This window comes from Mchenga conophoros, linkage group LG10 (assembly GCF_057382185.1).
Source record: "Mchenga conophoros isolate Kocher_MC1m ecotype Shallow Benthic linkage group LG10, M_conophoros_male_GT1.1, whole genome shotgun sequence".
Classification (NCBI taxonomy): Eukaryota; Metazoa; Chordata; class Actinopteri; order Cichliformes; family Cichlidae; genus Mchenga; species Mchenga conophoros.
Genome location: NC_140535.1, coordinates 16178328 through 16203524, shown reverse-complemented (window position 1 = coordinate 16203524; position 25197 = coordinate 16178328). Strand labels below are relative to the sequence as shown.

At 40.2% G+C, this 25197-nt stretch overlaps 2 protein-coding genes across 5 annotated transcripts; one reads left to right on the top strand and one right to left on the bottom strand.

Moving 5' to 3' along the window:
- The first annotated feature begins 1950 nt into the window (after positions 1–1950).
- On the top strand, positions 1951–11199 carry LOC146565594 (U2 snRNP-associated SURP motif-containing protein). Of its 4 annotated transcripts, none has more exons than XM_085288849.1 (25): positions 1951–2104; positions 2921–2972; positions 3211–3295; positions 3425–3536; positions 4002–4105; positions 4243–4310; positions 4428–4525; positions 4621–4685; positions 4766–4931; positions 5015–5214; positions 5693–5736; positions 7173–7277; positions 7361–7427; positions 7545–7714; positions 7806–7968; positions 8077–8156; positions 8252–8339; positions 8437–8565; positions 8688–8877; positions 9145–9225; positions 9302–9365; positions 9449–9593; positions 9799–9909; positions 10581–10753; positions 10836–11199. In XM_085288849.1, exons 3-25 carry the CDS (start codon positions 3218–3220, stop codon positions 10948–10950), a joined length of 2616 nt encoding a protein of 871 aa, XP_085144975.1. In that variant the 5' UTR covers positions 1951–2104; positions 2921–2972; positions 3211–3217; the 3' UTR covers positions 10951–11199. The 4 variants fall into 4 exon arrangements, with proteins under 4 accessions (XP_085144975.1, XP_085144976.1, XP_085144974.1 ...); XM_085288850.1 differs by lacking the exon at positions 1951–2104 and adding an exon at positions 2134–2281; XM_085288848.1 differs by lacking the exon at positions 1951–2104 and adding an exon at positions 2153–2306.
- A 69-nt stretch (positions 11200–11268) lies between these two features.
- Positions 11269–23852, bottom strand: wdr44 (WD repeat domain 44). Its single transcript, XM_085288847.1, has 20 exons — positions 23318–23852; positions 22500–22533; positions 20967–21044; positions 20225–20825; positions 19839–19987; positions 19641–19736; positions 19392–19528; positions 19004–19087; positions 18786–18892; positions 18170–18321; positions 17925–18063; positions 14316–14380; positions 14114–14230; positions 13905–14027; positions 13610–13801; positions 13381–13482; positions 12791–12906; positions 12529–12656; positions 12312–12446; positions 11269–12218 (listed from the first exon to the last, which is right to left on the bottom strand). The coding sequence occupies exons 1-20, from the start codon at positions 23392–23394 to the stop codon at positions 12130–12132; spliced, it is 2721 nt and encodes a 906-aa protein (XP_085144973.1). The 5' UTR covers positions 23395–23852; the 3' UTR covers positions 11269–12129.
- Between the last annotated feature and the right edge of the window lie 1345 nt (positions 23853–25197).

Sequence of the window (25197 nt, the reverse complement as noted above, 5' to 3'; positions counted from 1 at the left end):
ATCTATCTATCTATCTATCTATGGCAAAATGTGTCTCACCATACGTTGTTGTTGTTGCACTGTTTGCAGTTTGAGCATGGCACATTGTACCATACGTTTTTCTTTTAAACTTTGGATCTTGAAACTGTATATTATCAATATATTTATATATGTATTTATCATAGCAACAAGATATCATAGGTTGAATGTAGTTCTTTTAATCTGCCCTGTTCTAATGAGGCTAGTAGTCTCTCTAAAACCTAATTAGCTATTGCAGACATAATACTTTTAAAATGACCAAAACAAGCAGAAGTGGTGTTAGCTAATGACAACAGGAAAACAGAAAGATGTGTATTTTAATAAAAGTTTCCACTTTTTGTATGTTGACATGCAGCTCATGAAGGCAGCGGATTATGACCTGAAACTTTTTAATCTAAGGTAGAGATAGGAAATAGACGACAGCAGGTGTGTGTGGACATTTACTATACTGCTTCATTTTCCATTTAATATCACATAAGGTTTCAGTTAAACTGTGTATTGTGATGTTCATTAATCAAAACTATTCTCTATACATGTACCACGTGTGTAAAACTAGTGGCCTTACAGCTGCAGCCTTTTTTTCAAATACAATATTTTTGAGGTGTTTCAGTCAAGTTTTTAAAGTACTTTTGAATTTTTTTATAATTATTATTATTTCTTCAAACCACTGGCTTTGGGGACTCTGTTATACTTGTGCTTTTAGATCTCACAGTAGCCTTTGACACATTAGATCATAACATTTAACATCATGTTGGCAGAGGTCCTGCCTTTACTGGTTCAAGTCATACCTACCTGACAGATATTTTTCTGTCTCACTTGGTAAGTTTTGTTCATCTCCCTCCCATGTGGTGTACCTCAAGGATCCATCCTTGGACCCCTTTCTTTTATTTATTTGATGTGCTCTCATTTAACAAACACAATGTCTCATTTCATTTTTATGTAGATGACTGTCAGATTCACGAACCAGTTTTTACCGACCTTGGGGTAAAAATATGCATAAATCTTAAAATTGACAAAATAAATACAGTTTTCATCTCAGGCAATTCTCTAAACTTGTGTCTTTTATCACTTTTGTGAGTTAGAGAGTTTTACACGTATTTGTGACCACTCACCTTGATTACCGTAATGCACTTTTTGTTGGTATTGATCAGGCCTCATTATTGTGCCTACTAATAGTCCAAAAACCCAGCTTGTCTGCTGACAGGGACACCTAAACATGAACATATTTCCTTGGGTCTTGCCTCTTTACGTTGATTGTCTGTCCATTTAAGAATTAATTAAAAAAATATTTAGCTGCCTAGCTCCTTCCTACCTGGCAGACCTTCAACACATATACACTCCTCAAAGTGGACAACAAGGACCAGTCACTCCTTGTCTGAAAAAACACCAGGGGGACAAGCTTTTGCTGGTGTGGCTCCCAAATTGCCACGACAGCAACGTTGCCCCTCCATATTAGGCTGGACCTAACACTTGAGTTTTAAATCACGTTTAAAAACACACACTTTCTTCAAGGCATTTTAGGAGTAGTATCAGAGTTGGCTTCTAATCAGTTTTAGTCAGTTATTTGATTAGTTTTAATTTTTTTAATGTATTTTTAATTTTAATTTATTGTACATCTTTTCTTTGTAGTTTGTAGTATGTTTTATTTATTTTTCCTTTTTGTTTAATATGTGGTTATTGTTTTTTATGGCTATCCTTTGGTAACTATGTTTTAAAGTCTATAAATAAAGTTGGATTGGACTGGATAATAATGGGTACAAATGATCATGAAAACAAGTAAGCCAAGGTCCACCAATTGCTTTGCAGCTTGATGATCGGGGCACGTTTTGAATTTATTATAATTATTTTATATACCTTAATATTTTCCATCACACGTGTCACATATAATCAGTAATTGATTCGGACTGTCTTTTGTCCACTGGTGTTCAAAAGTGCTTTAAATCAGCCTCTTGCACTTTAATAAATAAAGGGGTCTCTCTCTCTCTCTTTGTTTAAACCCCAAACTGACATTTATGAGATTTATGAAAACCCCACAGCCGGTGACCACCACAAACCTGGACGTGAGGAGGCAAAACTGTAGCAGCAGGTAGATGAAAGAAAGAGAAGTCTCCGTAATGAGTGGAGTATGAGCGCACAGAGATACGGACTCCTTTAATTAAGCTGCGGACCGAGCAGAGAAGAGCAGGCGTCCTCTCACAGGAGCTCCACTCGTTTCGTGCTAGCACGATGTGATAAAAAACCACTTGTCAGTCGCAAACAAATGGTGAAGCAATAGCTTAACACACGTTGTAAGTTGCGGTTATATCGGGTTGTGTGCATGCACTGTGGTTTAAACGCTGTCCTGCGCGGTCAGTCGGCGCTTTTGCGGCGTTTCAGAACAACATAAAGAGACAGTTATGTTAGCTAGCTAAGAGTGTCTGAGCTCTGTGTGAGTGTTAGCACTGAGGGAGGTGTTTGCGATTATGAAAGATGCAAATGTGTCCGAGTTACTGAATTGTTGGGGTCATAGGTTGACAGAGGAAATATAAGCTCTAGCATTATTCATGTGAAGGTTAAGGGTGGGCTAGCTCTTTATTCGTTAGCTAACATTAGCAAAGTGGAATGGTAGCCTGTGTGTTGTCCAGGCCTTTTAAACACGTTTATTTGCTCCAGATGGACCTGACCAGCTTCTCTGTTTAAGTAGTGCATGTTTATTGTTCAAAAAGCCTCTTAGTTTAATGCACTTCATCTTCTTGGCTTTAACTATCAAACTTAAGGGTTGTAAACACTCCAGTGTCCACCCCCCTGGTACCATAGGTTAGCACTGTGTGTGGTTATTGATGAGTAGCACTAGTTTTTTCTAAGCCTGTGTGTTGTTTATTTTATTTGGCGATTAATACTCTGTGTTTTTCTCCTTTAATAGTCTGTATCCAATATCTTACCAAAGAAAGGATGCCATAAGTGACACTAAATCGGTAAGATGACTCAACAGAAGACAGAGATTTCTATTGCTTTGCCCTTCAGTGCATGTCTGCTGCTGTGGGCTCTTCCTCCCACTGGATCAGGGAGCTCTCTTTAAGATTTACTGTTATTATCAAAGCATGAAAATGCTACAAGAAAGTGCTAGCTCTACAATTGCTTCTGTGCTACCAATTGAAAGGCATTTTAACATGAACTTTTCCACCCTTGTGTATTATTATGTACTGCTTGCAGCTTGAGCATGGCAGATAGAAAGGGGAAACCAGCAGCTCCACTGAAAACACTCACAAAGAAGGAACAAGAGGAGCTCAAAAAAAAGGTGCAGGGGGTTTGCGATGTAACATTTAGATACGATGGAGAGTGTTTTTTGAATGTTTGGCGGAAATAAAACCTTATTAAGATCAAATGGTAATGAATTAATACAAATAGTGTTTCCTTGTATGTCTAGGAGGAAGAAAAAGCAGCAGAGGTGTTTGAAGAATTTCTGGCTTCATTTGAGACCAGCGAGAAAAGCAGAGTGAAAACTTTTGTCCGTGGAGGTATTGTGAATGCGACTAAAGGTGAGCAGCGAGGGTTTTCACAAGCATCATGATGTGATTTAGCGACATTGCAGTTATGTTCCTTTTGTTCAGCAGTGGGATGTCAGGACCAAGCCTGATTTCAAGTTGCATGTTTAAAATACTAATAATAATAATAATGAACTGAGTGCCTGACTCAGCAGTGAAATAGTTCACCATCTTCATTTTTAAGGGCCACATGTTTGTGATGGTTTAATAAAATTCAGAGACTCTGTGAACTCTGGGAGAACTGGACTATAGGATTACTTATAGTTGAACATAGTTGCTCAACGTATTGTTATATGAACAGACATCTCATTTAGTTCACTTGTGAGTGAGTTTATATGAATTGTTTTTGGAACCAGTGCCACTTTCTGTCCGAATGGTGTTCAGGGTCAAGTCATAACAATGAAAGCGTTTACATAAATAAGCCGGATCAGTATTCGAGGGTTGTCTTAATCTTTGCAGAGGAGGAAGCAGCAGAGGTCAAGAAAAGTAAGCTCTACCAACCTGCTACCAAGTTTGTCCACGTGTCCCAGCATGTCTCACCGTCAGCTGAAAGCAAAAAGTCTGTAAGTTTATTCATTTTTTTTATTTTGGATCAAATGCATAATATCTGATTAAGTATTAATGTAAAAATATGGTCCTATTAGCCTTAGCTTTCAGTGTTTGAACGTTTTTAATAACCAGCTGTTTGTTTGTTTGATAGACCTTTAAAAAAAAGGCAGAAGAGAAAAAGAAGAGTAATCTCGAACTATTCAAGGAAGAACTTAAGCTGTAAGTTGATTTTGTTTTTTAATTTATTTTTTCAAAAATGTGCTAGAAATCATGTTTCTGTGAAATATGTTTATCTTCTTGGGACATGTAAATCTGTTTTCATGTGTGGGGATACAGAATACAAGAAGAGCGTGAGGAGAGACATAAAAGGAAGAAAACTGACTCTGGTGGAGGACATTATGGAGATCTGGACACGCCTTTATCAGGACGATCAAGTAAAACCCCTCCTTTGATATTACTGTTGTTGTTAGTTGAATCAATTTGGTAACCTTTAAATTGACCTAACATCAAGCCCTTTTTCACCCTACAGCGTTATATGATGACCTGACAGTGCCAACCACCACTAATCTCTACATTAACTGCATAAGTCCAAAGGTAAAGGTCCACACAGACTTGCATAGGTTCAACATATTGCTCACGTACGACCCTCGATTTAAATTTCTACTACTTTTCAGATGAATGAAGAAATGCTCTGTAAAGAGTTTTGCAAGTATGGTCCCCTGGCCAGTGTGAAGATTATGTGGCCCCGAACAGACGAGGAGCGCTGCAGAACCTCTAACAGAGCATTCGTGGCCTTCATGACACGGAAAGATGCGGAGAGAGCCTTGGCTGCACTAGATGGTACAGGTGACTCTTAAAAATACCCCTGTTACATATCACAGCTGTTTTTCTCACAGCACAATGAAATATGGTTTGCTTTGTAGGTAAAGTGATTATGGGGTTTGAGATGAAGCTGGGATGGGGCAAACCAGCTCGCATCCCACCTCAGCCACTCTACACGCCGGTGGGAGTGAGAGTCACACCGCCGCCGCCGTCCGGTCTGCCTTTCAATGCTCAGCCCAGGGATCGCTTCCGCAATGACTTCACCAAGCCGCTGGGCATGTCTAAAAAAGAGCTTGACAAGGTAAAATCTCATCCACAAGTAATTGGTGTTAACTGCATTTGTATGGTGATGTAATGAATTAGGAATAAGAGTGTGACAATTAAAGGAAAACTGTTTCTTTAAAGACCTGCAGATTTATCAGTATTACTATTATTATTATTATTATTTTATTATTATTATTATTATTATTTACTTATTTATTGTGGAAAGGCCTGCTGTTGATCTAAGTTTGGAAACTATAGCTAGTGACCAAGTCAGGGTAAATGTGTGCTTTGAAAAGTTATTTGTCACAGTTATTTACTCGAATCAGCTCAGCTTGTATAGATTGTGTAGTATTTTACAATAGTTCATTGGAGTCCTACAGCTGTGTCACCCTATCTCTTTTCACTGACCGTTAATACTGTCACCGTTTTCTATGCTGTATGTATCCTGCAGTGTTTCATCTGTACAAGTGCTCACGTTTTAACGTTTTCACTATTTGGTTTGACTTCACAAACAGACTCTGTCCGAAGCCGTAGTCAAAGTGGTTATCCCAACCGAAAGGTATACACACTCTTCTTACTATGACTGCCCAGCTGTTGTAACACAAGTGTTATAAGCGAGAGGCTGTGGTGCACTGTTCTTTTATCCAGATGTGTTGTTTGTGGCAGGAAGTCTCAGGTCTTAGGGCTGTTAGAAATACACTTGGCATCCCACAGTTGTTTTACAGTTGCTGTAAGTGGGTGGATACTTTGACATCTGCAACTTGTTGGAGGTGTGATTCTGCCCGTGATGATAAAAATCTAAATTTGGTCACCTTCCCCTCTCCTTGGGAAGCAGTAAACCATTTCCAGCAGAGCTGCTATTTTTAGAAGGCTACATGCTCAGGCGTGCTCTGACCATTTGCAGTTAGTGAAGACTGTTGTTGTGGCCAAAAAACACAGTTGCCTCATCAGTGCGCTGCACAGTTCCCCCCCCGGCCCCCCCGCCTTCTGTAGATTGAGCGACACTGGAAGCAGTCCAGAGCTACAGAGCAACCTCGAAAGGGGTAGATGGGCCAATTTTACATTAAGCCTGGTGTTTGCTTTTTAAGGGCAGAGTTGCAGAACTTTTGGATAATTCCTCACACATGTCAAATGTCATGGCTTGAGGTTTACATGCAATTCTTGTTTCAGTTTATTAAAAATCCATCAAAACTCATCTTGTTCCCACCATGTCATTCAGTTGTCAGCTATTTTTCTGTTAAATACTTAATTGCAATTGTTGTAAATATCCGTTGGTATCTGTATTTTAAACCCTGGATTTCCCATGGGTAGGCTGAGACACTGCAGACGATACAGCTAGAAGGCATGTTGATTTTTCTCAAGTCAGATGTCAGTAGAGTAGTACTTTTGTCATAAATCAAGCCAGCAGCTCCTTCAGGTCATAGTAGAGTAATATGTGAGTGTAACTATAGTGGCAGACATAACTGCATGAACACAGTCTACACTGATCAAGTTCAAACAGGTTTCAGGTCTGCAGCCCCAATTCAAAGTAACCACTGGATACATCTTTTTCAGACATTTTAGACAGCAAGATTTTTACAGGATGTCATAAATTTGGCAACCCTGACAACTAAAACACAGTAATAAATTACTGTTTTTTTCTTCTCAAAGCCTTGCATGAGTCAAATATAGCAAGACCTCAGGATTCTTGCATATTTGGCATCTTGAAGCTTCATGATTAATGTTAAACTTTGGATTGGGGCTTTGCAACGTGAGCCATGAAAAGTTATTGTGATTGTGTCATTTCTTCTCCATTCTTACATTCAGTTATCGGGAAAAAAGACAGGCCCACACGTGTGGTTTTCCTATTATATTTGGGCATGCATAAGCACAGTATATCTTGATTATTTAGTCTGCCAATAATATTCATGGGCCTTTTACTGTTAGAGATGCTTGAGTGTGCATTATGAGTTTTAATCTTAAACCTGGCTCTGATGCGCCTCTCTGTCCCCACAGGAATCTGTTATTCCTTATTCACAGGATGATAGAGTTTGTGGTGCGTGAAGGTCCAGTGTTTGAAGCCATAATCATGAATAAAGAGAAAAACAACCCACATTACAGGTATGTTTGCAGCACTTGGGCCCGTGTTGGTGTTAAGTTGAGAGAAAATTGCATCGTGTTTGATTTATCTGTTATTGTCTCAGATTCCTTTTTGACAACAAAAGCCAAGATCATGTGTACTATCGCTGGAAGCTTTTCTCCATTCTTCAGGTATTCTGTTTCTGCAAAACCTTGTTTCTGAACAGTTACCGGAAGTAACGGGGTCATGTGGATTTAAATCATCTTTTCTTTTTTTTAAAATTTGTCTGGTTTTCATCCGTACCTCAGGGAGAGTCCCCAACAGAGTGGAGGACGACAGATTTTCGCATGTTCCGCGGAGGCTCTTTGTGGAGACCACCTTCTTTAAACAGCTACTCTCAGAGAAGTGAAGAAAGGCAAGAGGAAGAAGATGATGTTTCCCATGAGGAGGAGGTGAAGAAAGGGCAACTCCGAGCCGAGTAAGTCATCTAGCGGTCACGGCGACATTTATTTACGCTTGTAACTTCAGTTAAACTGAACGAACATGACTCTTCTGTAAACATCTTTCAGGCACAGACAGAGGCTGGAGATGTTGCTTAAGGAGCTCGCTGCTGGGAGAGAAGACATTGCCAATGCCATGATGTTCTGTCTTGACCGAGCGGACGCAGCAGAGGAAGTAGTGGGACATGTCTCCGATTCCTTCTCCTCGCTCCAGACGTCCCTTCAGAAGAAGGCAGTTTGCTTCCATATATCTTTATATAAAACACGTGTTACACAGAAGCTCTGTAAAGCTACAATAACCAGGTCATATTGAACTTTTCTGTCCACTTCAATCTCACAGATCGCCAGATTGTACCTTGTGTCAGACATCTTGCACAATTCATGTGCCAAAGTAGCCGGTGCCTCGTATTACCGGAAATAGTAAGAGACTTTCCCTAAGTTTGGCCTGAGCACTCTGATCGCATTTTATTTCAGCTTTGTCTGACCATCTTAAAGTTTTCCCCTCATCTTTCCAGTTTTGAAGCAAAGCTGCCACAGATCTTTGGAGATCTTAACGCAGCGCACAAAAACATACAAGCCAGGCTGCAGGCTGAGCTGTTTAAGGTAATCATGGAATCCGCTTGCTTTTCGCACAAGGACATTTACTAAAAATAGGACAACAAAACATTTTCATGTGCATATTATCTCTTTCTCTCCACAGCAAAAGGTCATGAGTTGTTTTCGAGCTTGGGAGGACTGGGCCATTTACCCACAGCCTTATCTAATCCACCTTCAGAATATCTTTCTCGGCTTTGCCAAAGCAGGGGAGGAGCTAGCAGAGATGGCAGAGGTTAGCTGAATTACTCCCCTTATTACTGCCTGTTGGTGATGCCATTTCAACAATATAGGCTCCCCTTCTTGTTGAAAAGTAAATGAACCTCGACATAAATGCATTTCCATGTCTCTTCGTAGGAAGTATCCTGTGATATTGACGGTGCACCAATGGACAGCACACCTATAGATGGCATACCTTTGGACAGAGCTCCTGTGGATGACTTGGATGGCTGCCCTATGGGCTGGGACCCTCTGGATGGAGTCCCTGTTGATGACATAGACGGTGTTCCCTTAGGGGTCACCGCTGATGACATTGATGGGATGCCTTGTGAGTCCACAGCATATTAATAGTGTTCTTTTTTTTTTTTTCTTTTTTTTTTTTTTTTAAACCAAAAAAGTCAATAATCCACCCAGCTCATACATCAAAACACTGACGTCCTGAGTAACGAGTGCGCATCTCGATCTCAGCAGGAACAGATTTGTGCTGTATTTCTCAGTCATTAAAGAGCAAAGTCACTGTTATCACGATCTAACTGGAAGCCTTTCAAGGATGACCTGTCCTCGTCCTAACCTTGTGGCTGTTTTATCTCCCCAGTGGATGAAGGCAGTGTTCCTGTCTCAAGTGTGCCTTTATCTAAGTGGGAGAAGACTACTGATACTGGGGTGTTTTCTCAAGGTAAGACTTGTCAGGATGTTACTGTATCATCAATCTGCCCAGATCATCGTGCTTATTGTTCTCTTATCTCTCATAGCAAAGACTGAATCTAAGTGGGACACTGTGGTGGAGCGAGACAGCGGCGATGAAGCAAACGTGAGGTAAGGCCCGAGTGTCTCGCCTCCTGTGTACATTTATTTAAAAAAAGAGACTGCAGTCAAATGGATCTCATGCCTGTCAACAGTGGCAACTCGCAAGAGGAAGACTCGGAGAGTGACAGCAGTGCCGATTCCTCCAGTCTATCAAACTATGACAGTGCGGTTTTTCAAAGCTCGCTCAGAAGTTTTCAGATGTCTGAGAGCAAAAGGAAAAGGCTGAGAGAGCTAGAGGCAAGTGAAAAGTTGTTCAAAAGCATCTTTGTATGAGTTAGATTTGCTGAAAACTGTGTACCTTTAGTTCTTATTTAAAAAAAAATAAAAAATAAAAAAAAAAACCATGCCTGATGGTGAGTACCACCATCAGGCATGTTGGACAATAAGTCAGATTGTAGTTGGTAAATGTTCAGAACTGATTTGCTTTCTCACTATAACACAGGTAAAGGTTATGAAGATCCAAGATGAGCTGGAGTCTGGCAAAAGGCAGAGGAAGTCTGGAATGAGCTTACAGCAACAAGTGGAGCACTACAGAAACAAACTGCTACAAAAGGTGGGTTGATGAGCCACTTGAATTAGTATAGCTTTAAAATTACATTGCACTGTGTTTTACCTGTGGAGGAATAAAAGGTGCTCAGATTTTCTCCCCAAGAGCCCCACTTTAAGCAAAATACAAGTCACTCATGTATAATAGAAGCACATCCTCTAATAATGAACAGTGTAGTGGGGGAAAAAAAAGAAACAAAATTAGTTCAAATTGGTCAGTACAGTTAAAATAATGATTTAGTGGCAGAGTTGTAAATGTTTGTCAATATTGCACCATCTACTGGTAAGGAACTGTAGCTGCAGTTTATTTTAACCTAGGTGCTGTTGGTTCTTGTTTGTGCACAATTTGCTTTGTGTGGCACAGTTCATATTCACTACTAGAAATGTTGCTCTGTTGGGTATGTTATGTGTGGAGATCTCAAGAGGGGGGGAAAAAAAACTAGCAGAATTTGCTGGACTTGTGTTCTAATGTAGCAGCTTCATTGCATTTAAATAATTCTGCATTTTATTGCTTTTGCCCATGGACCAAAAAAGATGACAAAGAGGTTTAAAAAATAAAATAAAAATTACTTTCCTTGTTATAGAACCTGCTAGAAAGAAACTCCCATTAAACCTGACTGAGCTGATTAGGGAATTGGATAACTACAAATTAACAGGGATGTTTTTACTGTCCTGTAGGAGTTTGAAAAAGATGAAGAGAAGAATGAGAGATCAACATCAAAATCCAAGGAGAGGTCCAAGGACGACAGGAGGAGCAAAGAAAGGAGCAGAAAAAATGACGATGGGGATAGAAGACGTAGTAATGACCCTGGACACCAGGCCCGAAAATCAAGGAGCATCTCTCCTTTAAAGTAAGTCAACTGATGCTTTTGCAGTAGCATCCATCCTGAGTGTTATCTTTAAAGTCAGTATTTTATCTTCTGTTTTGTTCAGGTCTCCCAAACGGTCCAAACGTTCCCGATCACCATCTCCGGACCACAAGGCAGGCAAATCCAGGTCACGGTCACCCCGTGGCTCACACAAGAAAGCAAAGAAGAGCAAACATTGACTCAGCTCTGCAGTGCGTGCTCCTGTCCACAAAGTAACACAGTGCACTTCTGCAGCGCTCTTTCAAACAGACCAACCCGTCTGCTCTGTCATAACTAAAACACTCCATGCAAGATTCAGTACACTTTTATATGATGAAGAATGAACACTGTAATTATATTTATTTTTGTTTTAATGTTTGGTTTAAAACAAACAAAAGTCGCTGTAAAGTTCGGACACTAAATAAATCACCTTTGGTGATGGAAGCGTGTGTGTGTGTAAGATGATTCGTGAGAAAAAGCATCAAAATGTTAAGTTAATGACTTGTCGACAAGCACTCTTTTAGTTTGTGTGGATTTTTATTGAGGAAAGTAATAGAGCATTTGTTTACAAAAGCATTAAGTATGCAATGTTACACAGTAAATTTACACAACTGTTTTATAGAATGAAATGTGCTTTCATTGAACAAAGAAATGTATCAAAAGTACTTGACCCAATACTGGTTCTGAAACACAGATTTAAGATGCCCAGCCCCGATCATTAGTAGCCACACATCTCCTGCACTGAAATGTTTGTTATCTGCTGAAATATTTGATAAAGTGAGAGGAAAGCTTTAGAAGTGTAATTTAGAAAGCAATCTAGACTCTGTAGGCACGAATATTTTGTAAATGACATTACAGTCCAGCTTTAGACACCTTGAGACAAATGCGTCTTAACACAAGACATGAAAATCTGCCCAACATCAGGGCCTTGCTTCTCTAAATTTCTTCTGAAATGTGGTAGCCAAAGAAAGCATAAGGTGCCCCATACTGTTACAGGTAGTCTTCTAGCTATATTCAGCCCTGACCATACCGCCTGAAATGTACACGTGCGTATCTGAACATATTTAGTTTCTGTTCACGCTTGACATGTCCAGATCTTTCGTTCAGACCAAACTGTTCACAGTTGTCTGGTATCAAAGATTTAAAAACAAAAAGTGGTAAGGAACCTCACTTTGTCCATTTACAGTCTATTTATTCCACCTATTCCCTTTTATTTTAGGGTCCCTGTTTACCAAAAACCGCTACTACAGACAACTTTGTCTCAGTACCATTAGGTACTTAGTGACCTTACAAGGCTCTGAGACAAGTTGTCCTCAACCTTTAGGACTGATCACTGATAGACGGGCCTGAACCTGAAGAGCCAAGAGCCTCTAAAATGCTCAGTATTTTTTTACATTGATAAAAACCTTGATGGCTCCAGTGAAGTCAGCGGAGAGAAGAACTTCTGTGTGATCTGTCTTTAATGCTCCTGCAAAGAGAGAAAATGGCATTGCAAGTTTACGACACTGAACTGTGATGTTTTAAGAAATCTTGAGTCATATGCAAATTAAAGGGGGCATACCTGAGGGTATCGTTTCAGAGTCTGTGGAGTCCAGGCTCTTACACTCTGCTTCTGGCTTCTCTGCACCACTCTCCTGTGGGACAATAAGGCCTGGGTGGGGTGCGAAGATGGCTGACGTAACCACAGCGTTGTGTGCTGAAAGAGAAAAACTCTTTAGTGGCAGCCCCATGGCTGCTTACATTAAACGGTGTTTGCCACTTAGCATAACCACAGTTACCTTTAATCCCTTCCCAGAAGTCATTGCGGTCCCGCCGTACAGATGTGAATTTACTCAAGTCATGGTAAGTGCTCCAGATGTATATGTACTTGTCCTCTGAGCCGCTTACAATGAAGGAGTAGTCGTGACTACAGGAAAAAGGCCAAACAGGTTTACTGCAACATACTGTGTCAATACAACAACAACAGAAAGAGCTTTTGTCCATGCTTAAGGTTAGAAACTGACAAAAAACAAACAAACTAGAAGCAATGTACACCCTTACCTGAAGCTGGCCTTAATCTGGCTGCTACTGTTGACATAACCCTTGTACTTCATTGATAGAGACAAGTCCCTCAGGTCATAAAGGCGAATGCGGGAATCATTTGATGTCACCAAAATCTATGGGCAAAGGGTACAGTTCAACATTTGGCATTTCACAAGTCTTACAGACACGACTTGTTACACTGACGACTAGGGCTGCAGCTGTCGATTATTTTAGTAATCAAGTATTCCATCGATTAGTTCAATGAACCAGCGCCTATCAGCATTCTGAAGTTTGCCCTGGACTTCGACTCAAAATTTTGTGCTGTTAAAAACAAGACTTTAATTATTAACATCTACACCATCATAATGTTAACAGCAATTCAGCAAAACCCAACAGCTCCAGGTCAGTCCCTCAAAGTTTTACTGACCAATATCTTTAAATATTAAGATTATATTTTATTTCTCTTTATATATTTTTTTTTATTCTCTTTAAATCTGAAAAATTAAGCTATGAAAGCCTTGAAATAAAGATGGTCTAGTAAACCGCAGTTTACCAAGCCCTACTGACGACCCACCGCAGACGTATTTGTAGGGATGGCCAGCTGTTACCTTATTTTCTCCAGGCAGAGGTTCAATGCCAGTGATCTTGCGTCCCACTTTGTTCCTTCCTCTGGTGGACCGCACATGAATTTGCGTGTGGTATTTCAGACGCTAAAAACAAGGTGCAAACAGAAAAATGCATTTGCTTCATATTTGAATGGATGTGTTCATGAAAAAAAGTACTATAAAGAAATAATTAAACCATGTATTGGCTGGATGAAGCAATGTATGTGTATACCTCTGTGTCATAGAAGATACATCGACCATCATAGGTGCCAATCACTGCATATTTCCCATTTTGGCAGAAGTTGGCAGCGGTGATGAGCCGGGTTTGGCCATCCACCTCATTCCACAAAGCCACCTTCTTATCTGGAATGTTCCAGAGCCGTAGTTTTCCATCTAGAGAGCCGCTTAAAAAGTACCTGTCATCCTGGGTAAGAAGAAAAAAAAAGTACTATGAATGGAGTCTGTGAGACAAAATAATAGATGTATGATTTGCGCTGAGAGCAGTAATGCAAGGTGACTTAACGTACCCTGGGATGGAAAGCAATGGCTGTGACAAAATCAATGTGCTGAAAGCAGCAGAGACACTCTCGCCTGGATATGTGCCATAACCTGACTGTTTTATCCATGGAAGAGGAGAGCAGGAAAAAGTTCTAGACAAAAAATTTTTTGGAAAAGATGAGACAAGAGAGAAGAAAATGTGTGGGGGTATAAAAACTTAACAGGGTGCTTTAATCACCTTTGACCAGGATAAGTCCAACAGATCAGCCGTGTGACCCTTGTACTTGCAGAAAGGGACTTGACGGAAAGGGGCATTTCTATCTTCCGTGTCTGGGTCCTCTGGAATACAACTCGCCTACAATAAAAATGTCACTTAGGTACACATCTGGAACAAAAATGGCTTAAAAATGTCTGATTTTTGTGTTAGTGTCATCACTCACCCCAGTCTCAGTGTCAGATTTAGAAGAACATAAACTTTCCTGAGAAGGAGAAGGTGACACTCGACCTGGAGAAGAAAAAACAAAGGAAGGTTTCTCTAACAAGAACTTGAACATCTTCTGGAAAAGTCTTGAGTCTTAATTTCTTTATATTTGGCTAGGAAAATGTTAAATAGGTGTAACAAACTATTTACTAAAGCATGTGTAAACATACATCAGATGCAGTATATAGGGCAAAAACAGAGTTGGCAGCTTGAGAAGCTTTCTGCTCATTTCTTTAAGTAGTCTTCAGGAATGGTTCTGCAGGCCTCTTGAAGGACATTCAAAGCTGACTGATAGTGTTTCACTCCGTTCTTCTATCCAGGTATGCCTTGTTACACTGACTGCCACATGTTCAGAAATATATGTCAAAATCTGATTTTTCTGCATTCAAAATTTCTTCATTTTTGATCTCCAGTAGCACTGGAGATCCTCGTTGTGCAACCCCTTTCCTGATCCCTTCCATATATGCACTGACAACTTAAACCAGAAATGCCAAATTTGGATCCATCACTCCATGAGACCTGCTGTCACTGATTTTCAGCCCAGTTTCTGTGTAACTTGGCTTACCTCAGGCTTTTCTCCCTATTCTCCTTCCTTAAGAATGGCTTCTTGAAAGCCAACCTTTCATTGAGACCATTTCTGATGAGGCTTCAGTGATCAGGTGATGGACCAGCACAAGGTCCTGCATCTTTCAGGTCCTTTGCTTGACCTTTTCCTATGTCTTACTGGGGATTTATGCTTCAGTGGGAAATCTATGCCATAGCTACATTGTAACCACAAACCCCTCTGAAAGCCTAAGGTGTAACCTGACGTGCACCTCCCTAGAAATGTAGCTACATATCAGGTAAACACAGTCTGTTTAGAGTCCCTGTATGCATTTCCAGCTACCTTTTTGCCAGGGCTTTTGAATTTATCACTGAGAGAATACCAATCACCATGTCAGTATAATAAAAAAATAATCATAGCATCAATATACAGGGAGTGCAGAATTATTAGGCAAATGAGTATTTTGTCCACATCATCCTCTTCATGCATGTTGTCTTACTCCAAGCTGTATAGGCTCGAAAGCCTACTACCAATTAAGCATATTAGGTGATGTGCATCTCTGTAATGAGAAGGGGTATGGTCTAATGACATCAACACCCTATATCAGGTGTGCATAATTATTAGGCAACATCCTTTCCTTTGGCAAAATGGGTCAAAAGAAGGACTTGACAGGCTCAGAAAAGTCAAAAATAGTGAGATATCTTGCAGAGGGATGCAGCAGTCTCAAAATTGCAAAGCTTCTGAAGCGTGATCATCGAACAATCAAGCGTTTCATTCAAAGTAGTCAACAGGGTCGCAAGAAGCGTGTGGAAAAACCAAGGCGCCAAATAACTGCCCATGAACTGAGAAAAGTCAAGCGTGCAGCTGCCAAGATGCCCCTTGCCACCAGTTTGGCCATATTTCAGAGCTGCAACATCACTGGAGTGCCCAAAAGCACAAGGTGTGCAATACTCAGAGACATGGCCAAGGTAAGAAAGGCTGAAAGACGACCACCACTGAACAAGACACACAAGCTGAAACGTCAAGACTGGGCCAAGAAATATCTCAAGACTGGTTTTTCTAAGGTTTTATGGACTGATGAAATGAGAGTGAGTCTTGATGGGCCAGATGGATGGGCCCGTGGCTGGATTGGTAAAGGGCAGAGAGCTCCAGTCCAACTCAGACGCCAGCAAGGTGGAGGTGGAGTACTGGTTTGGGCTGGTATCATCAAAGATGAGCTTGTGGGGCCTTTTCGGGTTGAGGATGGAGTCAAGCTCAACTCCCAGTCCTACTGCCAGTTTCTGGAAGACACCTTCTTCAAGCAGCGGTACAGGAAGAAGTCTGCATCCTTCAAGAAAAACATGATTTTCATGCAGGACAATGCTCCATCACATGCGTCCAAGTACTCCACAGCGTGGCTGGCAAGAAAGGGTATAAAAGAAGAAAAACTAATGACATGGCCACCTTGTTCACCTGATCTGAACCCCATTGAGAACCTGTGGTCTAGGGCTGCACGATTTTGCATAAAATGAGAATCACGATTTTTTTGGCTTAGAATTGAGATCACGATTCTCTCACGATTTTCTTTTCCAGTATAAATATTTATTGCACTTATTAACTGCACATCAACTTCGTTGAAACTGAACATAAAAACAATAAACAAACATAAAAACAACAATTGTCTCATGTTTTGTTGTTGCCGCAAAATGTTGTACTGCTTGAAATTCCGTCTCCACTGTTGCTCGACACTGCGTGTATAGAGCAGGTAGTGCAACAATAGAAAAATAACACAGCACTGTGTAGCGTTTGTCTAGGGTGTTGATCATTTTCCTAAATCCCTCGTTTTGCACAGTGTTGATGGGAGCCATATCTTTGGTCAGGTGATAAGTAATAACCTCCGTAATTTCTTTGTGCCTGCGGGAGTTCGACGGGTATAGGGAAGCGCTGTATAAGATTCCCGTTATTGATGTTTGGGTGGTTGACCGGGACAGATTTTCTCCTGTCACTGACGTGCTCACCGTTGTTTTTTCCCCTGCTAATACCCTCACGTGGTATAAGGCTCCGCCCTTGTCATTTGTTGAGCAGGAAGAGTGAGCGCTTGTTTTCATGCAGATTACGTCCCGGATCAGATTGCGGTACAATCGTCGTCGTCTTTTTTTTTTTTTTTTTTTTTTTTTTTTTTTTTAAATCGTTGTCATTTGGAAATGAGATCGCACATAAGTATGAATCGAGATCGCGATTTTCTAACGATTAATCGTGCAGCCCTACTGTGGTCCATCATCAAATGTGAGATTTACAAGGAGGGAAAACAGTACACCTCTCTGAACAGTGTCTGGGAGGCTGTGGTTGCTGCTGCACGCAATGTTGATGGTGAACAGATCAAAACACTGACAGAATCCATGGATGGCAGGCTTTTGAGTGTCCTTGCAAAGAAAGGTGGCTATATTGGTCGCTGATTTGTTTTTGTTTTGTTTTTGAATGTCAGAAATGTATATTTGTGAATGTGGAGATGTTATATTGGTTTCACTGGTAAAAATAAATAATTGAAATGGGTATATATTTGTTTTTTGTTAAGTTGCCTAATAATTATGCACAGTAATAGTCACCTGCACACACAGATATCCCCCTAAAATAGCTAAAACTAAAAACAAACTAAAAACTACTTCCAAAAACATTCAGCTTTGATATTAATGAGTTTTTTGGGTTCATTGAGAACATGGTTGTTGTTCAATAATAAAATTATTCCTCAAAAATACAACTTGCCTAATAATTCTGCACTCCCTATAATAAACACTCACAAATGTCAGCAGATTCCTGGAGGGAGATTGCTGAAACTATCGGTTCCATACTATAAATTTAAAATAGTTTCTTTGTTATGTTGTCTGTAATAGTTCAGAGAGACTCAAGACGACTTAAAAAAAAAAAAAAAAAAAAAAAAGGCTCCTTCAAAGCAAAATGACAGGCAGCTGAATTCTTTTTTTTTTCCCAAATAATCAATTATCATACAAATGAAAAAGAAATCAAATATGTTGCTAATGCGCTTACCTTCAGTATTGTACTTTAATCTCATATTATTGAAGTAATCAAACGCTGTTTTCAGGACCCAAATGCGAACCACGTTATCTTGGCCCGCAGTTGCCAGCAGCCTCCCGCAGTGAGAAAACTTCATTGTCCAAACGGCCCCCTTTAAAAAAAAAAAAAAAACACAAGCAAACAAAGATCTCTTAATACAAGCATGTAGTAGCACACAGTGTGTCAGTGCATAAAATAACATGGTACAATAATCCCACCATGTGCTCTCCACTGAGGTCCTGCACAACCTTAATCTGGTCAAAGTCAAAGGGACCCTTGAAGCTATGCGCTGCCTTGAACTTGGCCTGCCTGGTGTAAGGCATACCCTCATCGTCGCTCGATGATGGATCATCCTGATCTGTATGGAAGACTGAGCGTAGGATAAACAAAAAGAAGAAGTGTATCAGGGTTATTTCACAAGCCTGTGTTGGCATTTGGGATATTCTTAAAGTCAGACCCATTATGCTCATTACCAGGTCCATATTTCTGCACTCTTGGACTCATAAGGGTTCTGTGATAATAGTCAGAGCTCTAATAGTGAACACGTACAACTGAGACAGAGTCAAAGACTATTTATTTTCTTGTGTTCAAGAAAACTGTATTTTTAATGCATTTTTTTCTTTATGGTGCTTAAAAAAAAGCACACACTAAAAACGGTGTGTGCACACAACTTGTTATACCGACAACTAGGGTTGTAGTTGGACAGGACACTTTCTTGTAATGTTTAGTAAGTTATCCACAGGAACATGAATATAGGCTGTATGGTTTTTAAAAAAAAATACAACTGCCTCTGCACAACATCCTTTCACTTCCTTCTCTTTTTTTTTTTTTTACCTTCATCACGAACACTTTTCACTTTGTTGACTGCCTTCTCTCCGTACTCCTCAGCCAGATGCTTGGCCTTCTTCACCGACTTGCCGAGGAATTTTTTTAACTGGGTCCTGGTCAGAAATACCAACAAACCATTAATATACTTTAAATTAGATGATGTTGTGAAAGAGGGAAATACACTAAGTTTCAGCAAAAGGCAACCAAAAACCACTAGTCCTTACGTTCTCTGTTTTAGTTTTCCACCGTCTGTGTCTGTCATTGGAGTCTGAGTCTTCTCATCATCATCTGACTGTGCTGCATCATTCCTGCAAAGCCAAAAATATATCAGCGTCGTCTCGAAACTTTACCAGGTTCTTGTTTTAGATGATAAAGCTTAACCATGTTTTCCATGGGAAACTTATGTGAGCAATATCAGTGCAACCCATTGTAATCAACTTATTCCCTCAACAGGGAAAACCTTTTCTGAGAATCTGATCTGAAGGTCAAGTGTTTGGCTTCACCCTAATCTTTCCCTCATTGACTTGTTTAATAAGCTGTGATTTGAACAATTTTAAATTGAATTTGACAACAGCAACACGAGCTAACCCACGTAAATAATGTTCTGCTTACGTGATGTACTCCTTGGTCCTCCTCATAATGTGCAGAGTGAGAGGGTTGATCCCAGCAGGAAGTTTCTCCTCCGCCTGAATTAGAGGAATTTCTTCCCCAGTGTCTAAATTCTTGATCATCACACTGGCCAAGATTTCCTGTTTTAAGATGCCCACAAGCATATTTTTGTTGCAATGACGACCGGTGCCAGGAATGTGTCGATTTTAGGTTGTGGCTTGGACTCAAGCGCACACAAAAACTGACTCTTACTTCATCTGTCAGTTCTCTGCCAGAATTTGACCGAGGACGTTGAGGGCCTGGGGTCTGTCCTCCGCTCTGAGATGAGGTCTGTTCATCTTCATTTTCCTAAAAATAAATAATAAAAATAATAAATAAATAAAATAGAAATTACTGCACAATATTTAAATTCCTTTTTTAGCACCAAAAAGAGGTCTGAGCCTCACTCACCTGTGCCGTCACCACCTTGTCTCCACTGGTAGCACTGGCCAGATCCAAGGAATGCTGCAGCTCTTTGGTTAGACTCCTCACAGTGCTGCCAGGAGACAGGAGGCCTGATGGCTCCAGAGAATCACTGCAGACCACACTGACAGCAGACACTGGAAAAAAATCACGCAACACAACAAAAAAAACTTTATAAGAAAAACCGTCTTCTTTTTCTGTCTGCTTTATGTTAGTGTGATTCATATGATGTGGCAGATAAGTACATAGACATACATAAAAGATAAAGACATTTTAACACTTGTTTAGTAAAAGGTAACAGTTTAAAATCCCACACTGGATTGATGCAACACATTTGACATTGAGACCCATTAAAATCGCACTGTATTGCCTACCTTCCAGCCCACTTGGCCTAACACACTCCTGTGACTTCTTGGTAGGTAATTTCGGCCGAGATGGTGGCGGAGGTCTTGCAGGAGGACCCCCGCTTGGAGGGGGTGGGCGTGAGGGAGGAGGCTTCTTTGTGCTAGCTACAATGTCTGGCTCCACTGTGAACTGCTGAGGTTTTAAAGACCCAGAGGAGTCCGAGTCAGCTGGCCTATCAGTCAAGGGAACCTGGTCTAAGATGTCAGCCGGTCTTGGCTCCTGACCACCTTCTGCAACCGCAACAGACAGGCTGGGCTGACTCTGTCCTATGGTGCTGGTGATGTCTGGAGGCTGAACATGTTCTTGTGAGCCAGCTGATGGCCCTGGGAGACCTGTGGGCTCGAGAGCAGGTATAGAGCACTCGCCGTTTGATACTATGCTATTCCGTTGTTCCTCTGGCCTCTCGACAAGCTGGGGTTCAACAGCTGGCACAGCCAGCTCCCCAGGGAGCCTGTCACCATTATTCTGCTCATTTGGCTCGGCTGCTACATCAACATGCAGCTGATCTAACAGCTGAGCCACCTCACCTACGTCTCCCTTTTGACTCTCTTCGATGATACTATCAATGATCTAAAAGAAGAGAAAACACAGTCGATTTAACAATACAACATCTATTTTTTTACGTTATAGCTCATCTCTAAGAAAATGTGTTTCTCTTTAAACAGAACTTAAAACAAAACTCTAAACAAGGATGAGACTAGAGAAACATACCTGTAACGAATCATCTTGCTGAGTCTCAGAAGTGGCACAGCTCAAATCTTGCGCAACGTTTACTGAATTGTGCAAAAGCTGTTTCGAAAAAACAAACAAACATATAGACCATTTACCAACATGTACTTACAATACACACACACACAGGAGAAATATCAACAGTAACATGACAGCTAAATTACAGTTATCCAGGCGTATCCACACAAATGGAAACCTAGAGATGAATTGTTTATCTATCTTATGATATTCATCAACACAGTCTTGGAGGTTATGTTATGTAATAATTCTTTGTTTACCTTTATATTAATTCCTTGTGTAACTGCCAGCTTATGATATAACAAATGGCTTTTCTAGATTGAAAGTAATGTCTACATCTTGTTACCACTCAAAATGTGTATACCGCTCTCCTATTTTGGTCCCATTTCCTGCATGGAGTGAGGTCAGGCGATTGTTGTCTTTAACGTTTGCATCACCTTGCAATAGCATATATATTATTTTTGTTTTTCCTTGCAATTATTTGTGCATTTCATTGCAGTAACTTGTTTTCTCTGACAGCCTGCATTGCATTCCTGATGATCCATTTGAAAAGTTCGGTTGTTTGTTGGCCCAGATCAGGTCTTCAGTGACAAATGTGTCATACTACCAACATACAGTAGCATTAAACTCTTATCCTGGACAGCTATCAGCATCATCTAACATGTAACTAACATCATAACAATGTTGGTTCAGAATCAAAATTGCAAATGACACACACACACAAAACCACTGTGAATAATCAATGTTGCACCACTAAAACTTGTCACAGCCATAACTGTAAAAAACAAGTCTTGACAGCAACGATCTCTAACCCAACTCTGCAGTCATAAGTACATATACAGCTGAGGGTGTCCTGACTCTCACTGCTGTCACAACCAGCAGCAGTCTAGAATACCACATGACACCACATCATAAAACAGTAAAGCCTTTTACGATGAGTCAGATGAAATGCAAACTTTTTTTGCGAGGTCATGCAAAAAAAACAAACAACAAAAAAAAAAAAACATGCAAAGTAATGCAAATTTCACTGAGAGTTAACATAAAGGTAGTTGTCAAAAAAACATTACATCGCCATGAGCTTGGAGGGGACCTTGTACAATTAGTACACAAAGGTGTTTAGGAACGGTATTGCTCATAGCCGTTTACACACGATCACCAAGGTACAGGTAAAAATCTGCACCTTTCATAGGGATAAACATGGATAAAGCAAGATTAATAAACATAACTGGAAAATGCATAGATCTCTATGTTTTTTGTTTTTTTTACTGTAGTCACCCCTTCCCAAAGGTCATTCAGAGACAGGAAAACTATAGACAAGCTACAAACTAATAGTGTTTTATGTGTGTGTCCGTGCGCATATATATATGAATTTGAAAAATCAAAAAGTCACTATTTTGTTGCCATATTACTTTGAACTATAGAGTAATCATTCCAAGAGCAACTCAGCACAACCCGTGACACCTTGTTTCAACAGTGCCTAGATTTAAATAAACATACCTGAGGTGAAGGAATGACGAACTTTGCGGGAGACCTAAGAAACACAAAACACGTGGTTTAAAACTGATATAGGCTAAACTTATAAAGCAGAGAAAAAAACCCAAATACAACACAAAAATCTAACTTTTTATAATTTTACCTGTCACCTAAGCAGTTGAGACAATGAATTAAATAACTTTTACCCCATATATAACTTTTGATCAGAAGAAATAATAGAAGCAACAGAGCACACACTTTAAACATTTACAGAGTGGTTCAGTAACCGCTTGCTTTTAAGCAGACACAAAATGCACCTTTAAAAGTTACATTACATTATTAATCTCTAATCGAGCTGTCATACAGCGGATCATACAAAAATACTGTTTTGTAAGCTACTGCTACCTTCAGTCGGGTTTTTTTTTTTTATTCCAACAAGCTATGTTTTGGATGAAAACTGTAAATTTGCATTGTGGTTTCAGCTTTGATAAGAAACCTGTTCCTTCAGTCCAAATCCTACTGTCATCATGTGACTTGTGAGTGTTTTGAGGGTTAGACTCTCCTGTACCTGCACTGAATAGCTGGTGAACATAAGCACTGTATGACAGCATATAATTAATATTCGGCATCTAAATACAAAACAGACTGGGTCGTATTTTGCACACGGCACATGACCTGGCTTTGAAGCAGCTTGAGTTCATGCTTTTCATGAAAGAATGGCCATTTTGCAAATCTAACGTTAGCTGTCAATACTACGCTAGCTAGATATATATGAGACAAGAAAAAAACAAGCAATTTAACACCGTTTTCAAAAGTAATATTGGCAAAACGTCTTTTCTTACACTTGTGGAGACGGAGTAAAATTGGGGTCCTCTGGAGCATCATAGAATTCCTCCGTGTCACTTGTATCTGACGCCATGCTAACGTCAATGTAGTTCGCTAGCTAGCCTAGTTTCCAGGCAGCTGTGTACAAGCCTAACCTGCCAATGACTGAAAGGTATTACATATGCGCTTGTAACGTCCTCTATGTTAACACTGATATTCCATTGCCCGAGCCCGGGAGTCGTCAAATAACAACTTTCCGGTCCAACATTACGCTGCAGCTAACAAATGTAATCCTGTCGAACGACTAAGCAGCACTTAATGCTAACTAACCCTGACCCTCTTTTAGATCTATCTTGCACAAAGCACAGTATCGACCGAAAAAAACGCCACAAGCGAGTTTTTTGTTATGCTTTTTCACAACATTACACACTTGATAAGCTGTCAAGCTAACAGAACCAGAGAACCGCGTCATAAACAAACCAGCTACACAAAAAAATACATCCTAACGAAGCAAGGGAGGGGCACAGGCGCCCTCTTGTTTCTTCTTCTTTTTCAATGGCGGTTGGAGAACAGCTTTTACGGCTAATACTGCCACCTTCTGGACTGGAATCTGAATGGAACAACTTGGTTGCTAAATCCTTTTTTTCAATCTTTTAACTCTCACTCATTTTACTTCACTAATATGAGTGCCGTTTTATAAAATTACTGTATACATTACAATACTCACTGAACAACCAAGAGAATAACAGCCACTGATCAGGTGGAGTAGAGTGTATTAGTTGGTCTAGCAGCAAGGTGTAGTTTTTGGTTCCTAAATAATCCACTCAGGATGATATGATCATGATTAGAGCAACAGTTTGTTTAACCCATATTTGAGAAATTATTATTATTATTAGTGTATCTGGCAGATGACTCTCTGAAAGACATTTTTGAATTATAGAGGCAGGTAGCATTTGGTCTGAGAGATTTCTTATATCTGTCCTTGTGGCAGTGGAGCCGAAACAGTCTGTTGGAAAAGGTGATCCGCTGCCTGTCAGTGGTGCAGAGGGGGACAGGATTATCCATGGAGTTTAAAGTTTGCTCACTGACACCACATCTTCACCACAGTTTCAAAAGTGACCAGTTTGCTGGCATTTGCAGAGTTAGCCTTTTCAGTGATTCTGTTCATGTCACCAGCTCCCAAAGCAGACCACAGGTAAGTACACTGGGCTTGCAACGCCTAATTGACAGAAAATCTCATCATTTTGCCGTTTCTTCACAGAACACGCCACACAATCATCCACTGGTGCTCTGTACTCTTCCTGCCTATCACTAATAAATTCACTGCCACTGCAGAACTGTCAGAGTATTTCTGTAGGTCGCATGCATTGAAAGTCTGTGGAGCTTCTGTGCTGCACATCACCAAATCAGACATAGCACTGACTAATCTCTGTCAGTAACCCATGAGATGGTATACATGTTTACTGACATTTCTTATCGCTTTTCTCTCAGCAGAGAGAAGAGCTGGATCATTTTAATTTGAGAAATCAAAGGAAGTGATCCTCTGCATGCAGCCATTTTTTTTAGATGGGAGTTAGCTCTCTGCAGCATGTATAGTTGCATCATGGCAGATTTGGTTTGTATGCAAACTGCATGTGACTTTTCCACTAATGAGCAGTTTAGAGCCTTGCTGACATTTGGTTGTTTTAAGCAGACACACAGACATAATAATTATATCTTAATTATTAGTTAGAATAACATTATTATATGTAAGGTCACCAGAAAAACGGCTAAATAAATGTGACCAGGATACAGTGATGGAAATAATTATTTTGATCTTCACTTACAAAGAAATTAACAGTCTCCAAATTTGATGGCAGTTTTATTTTAACCGAGAGAGAAAGGATAGAGGAGGATT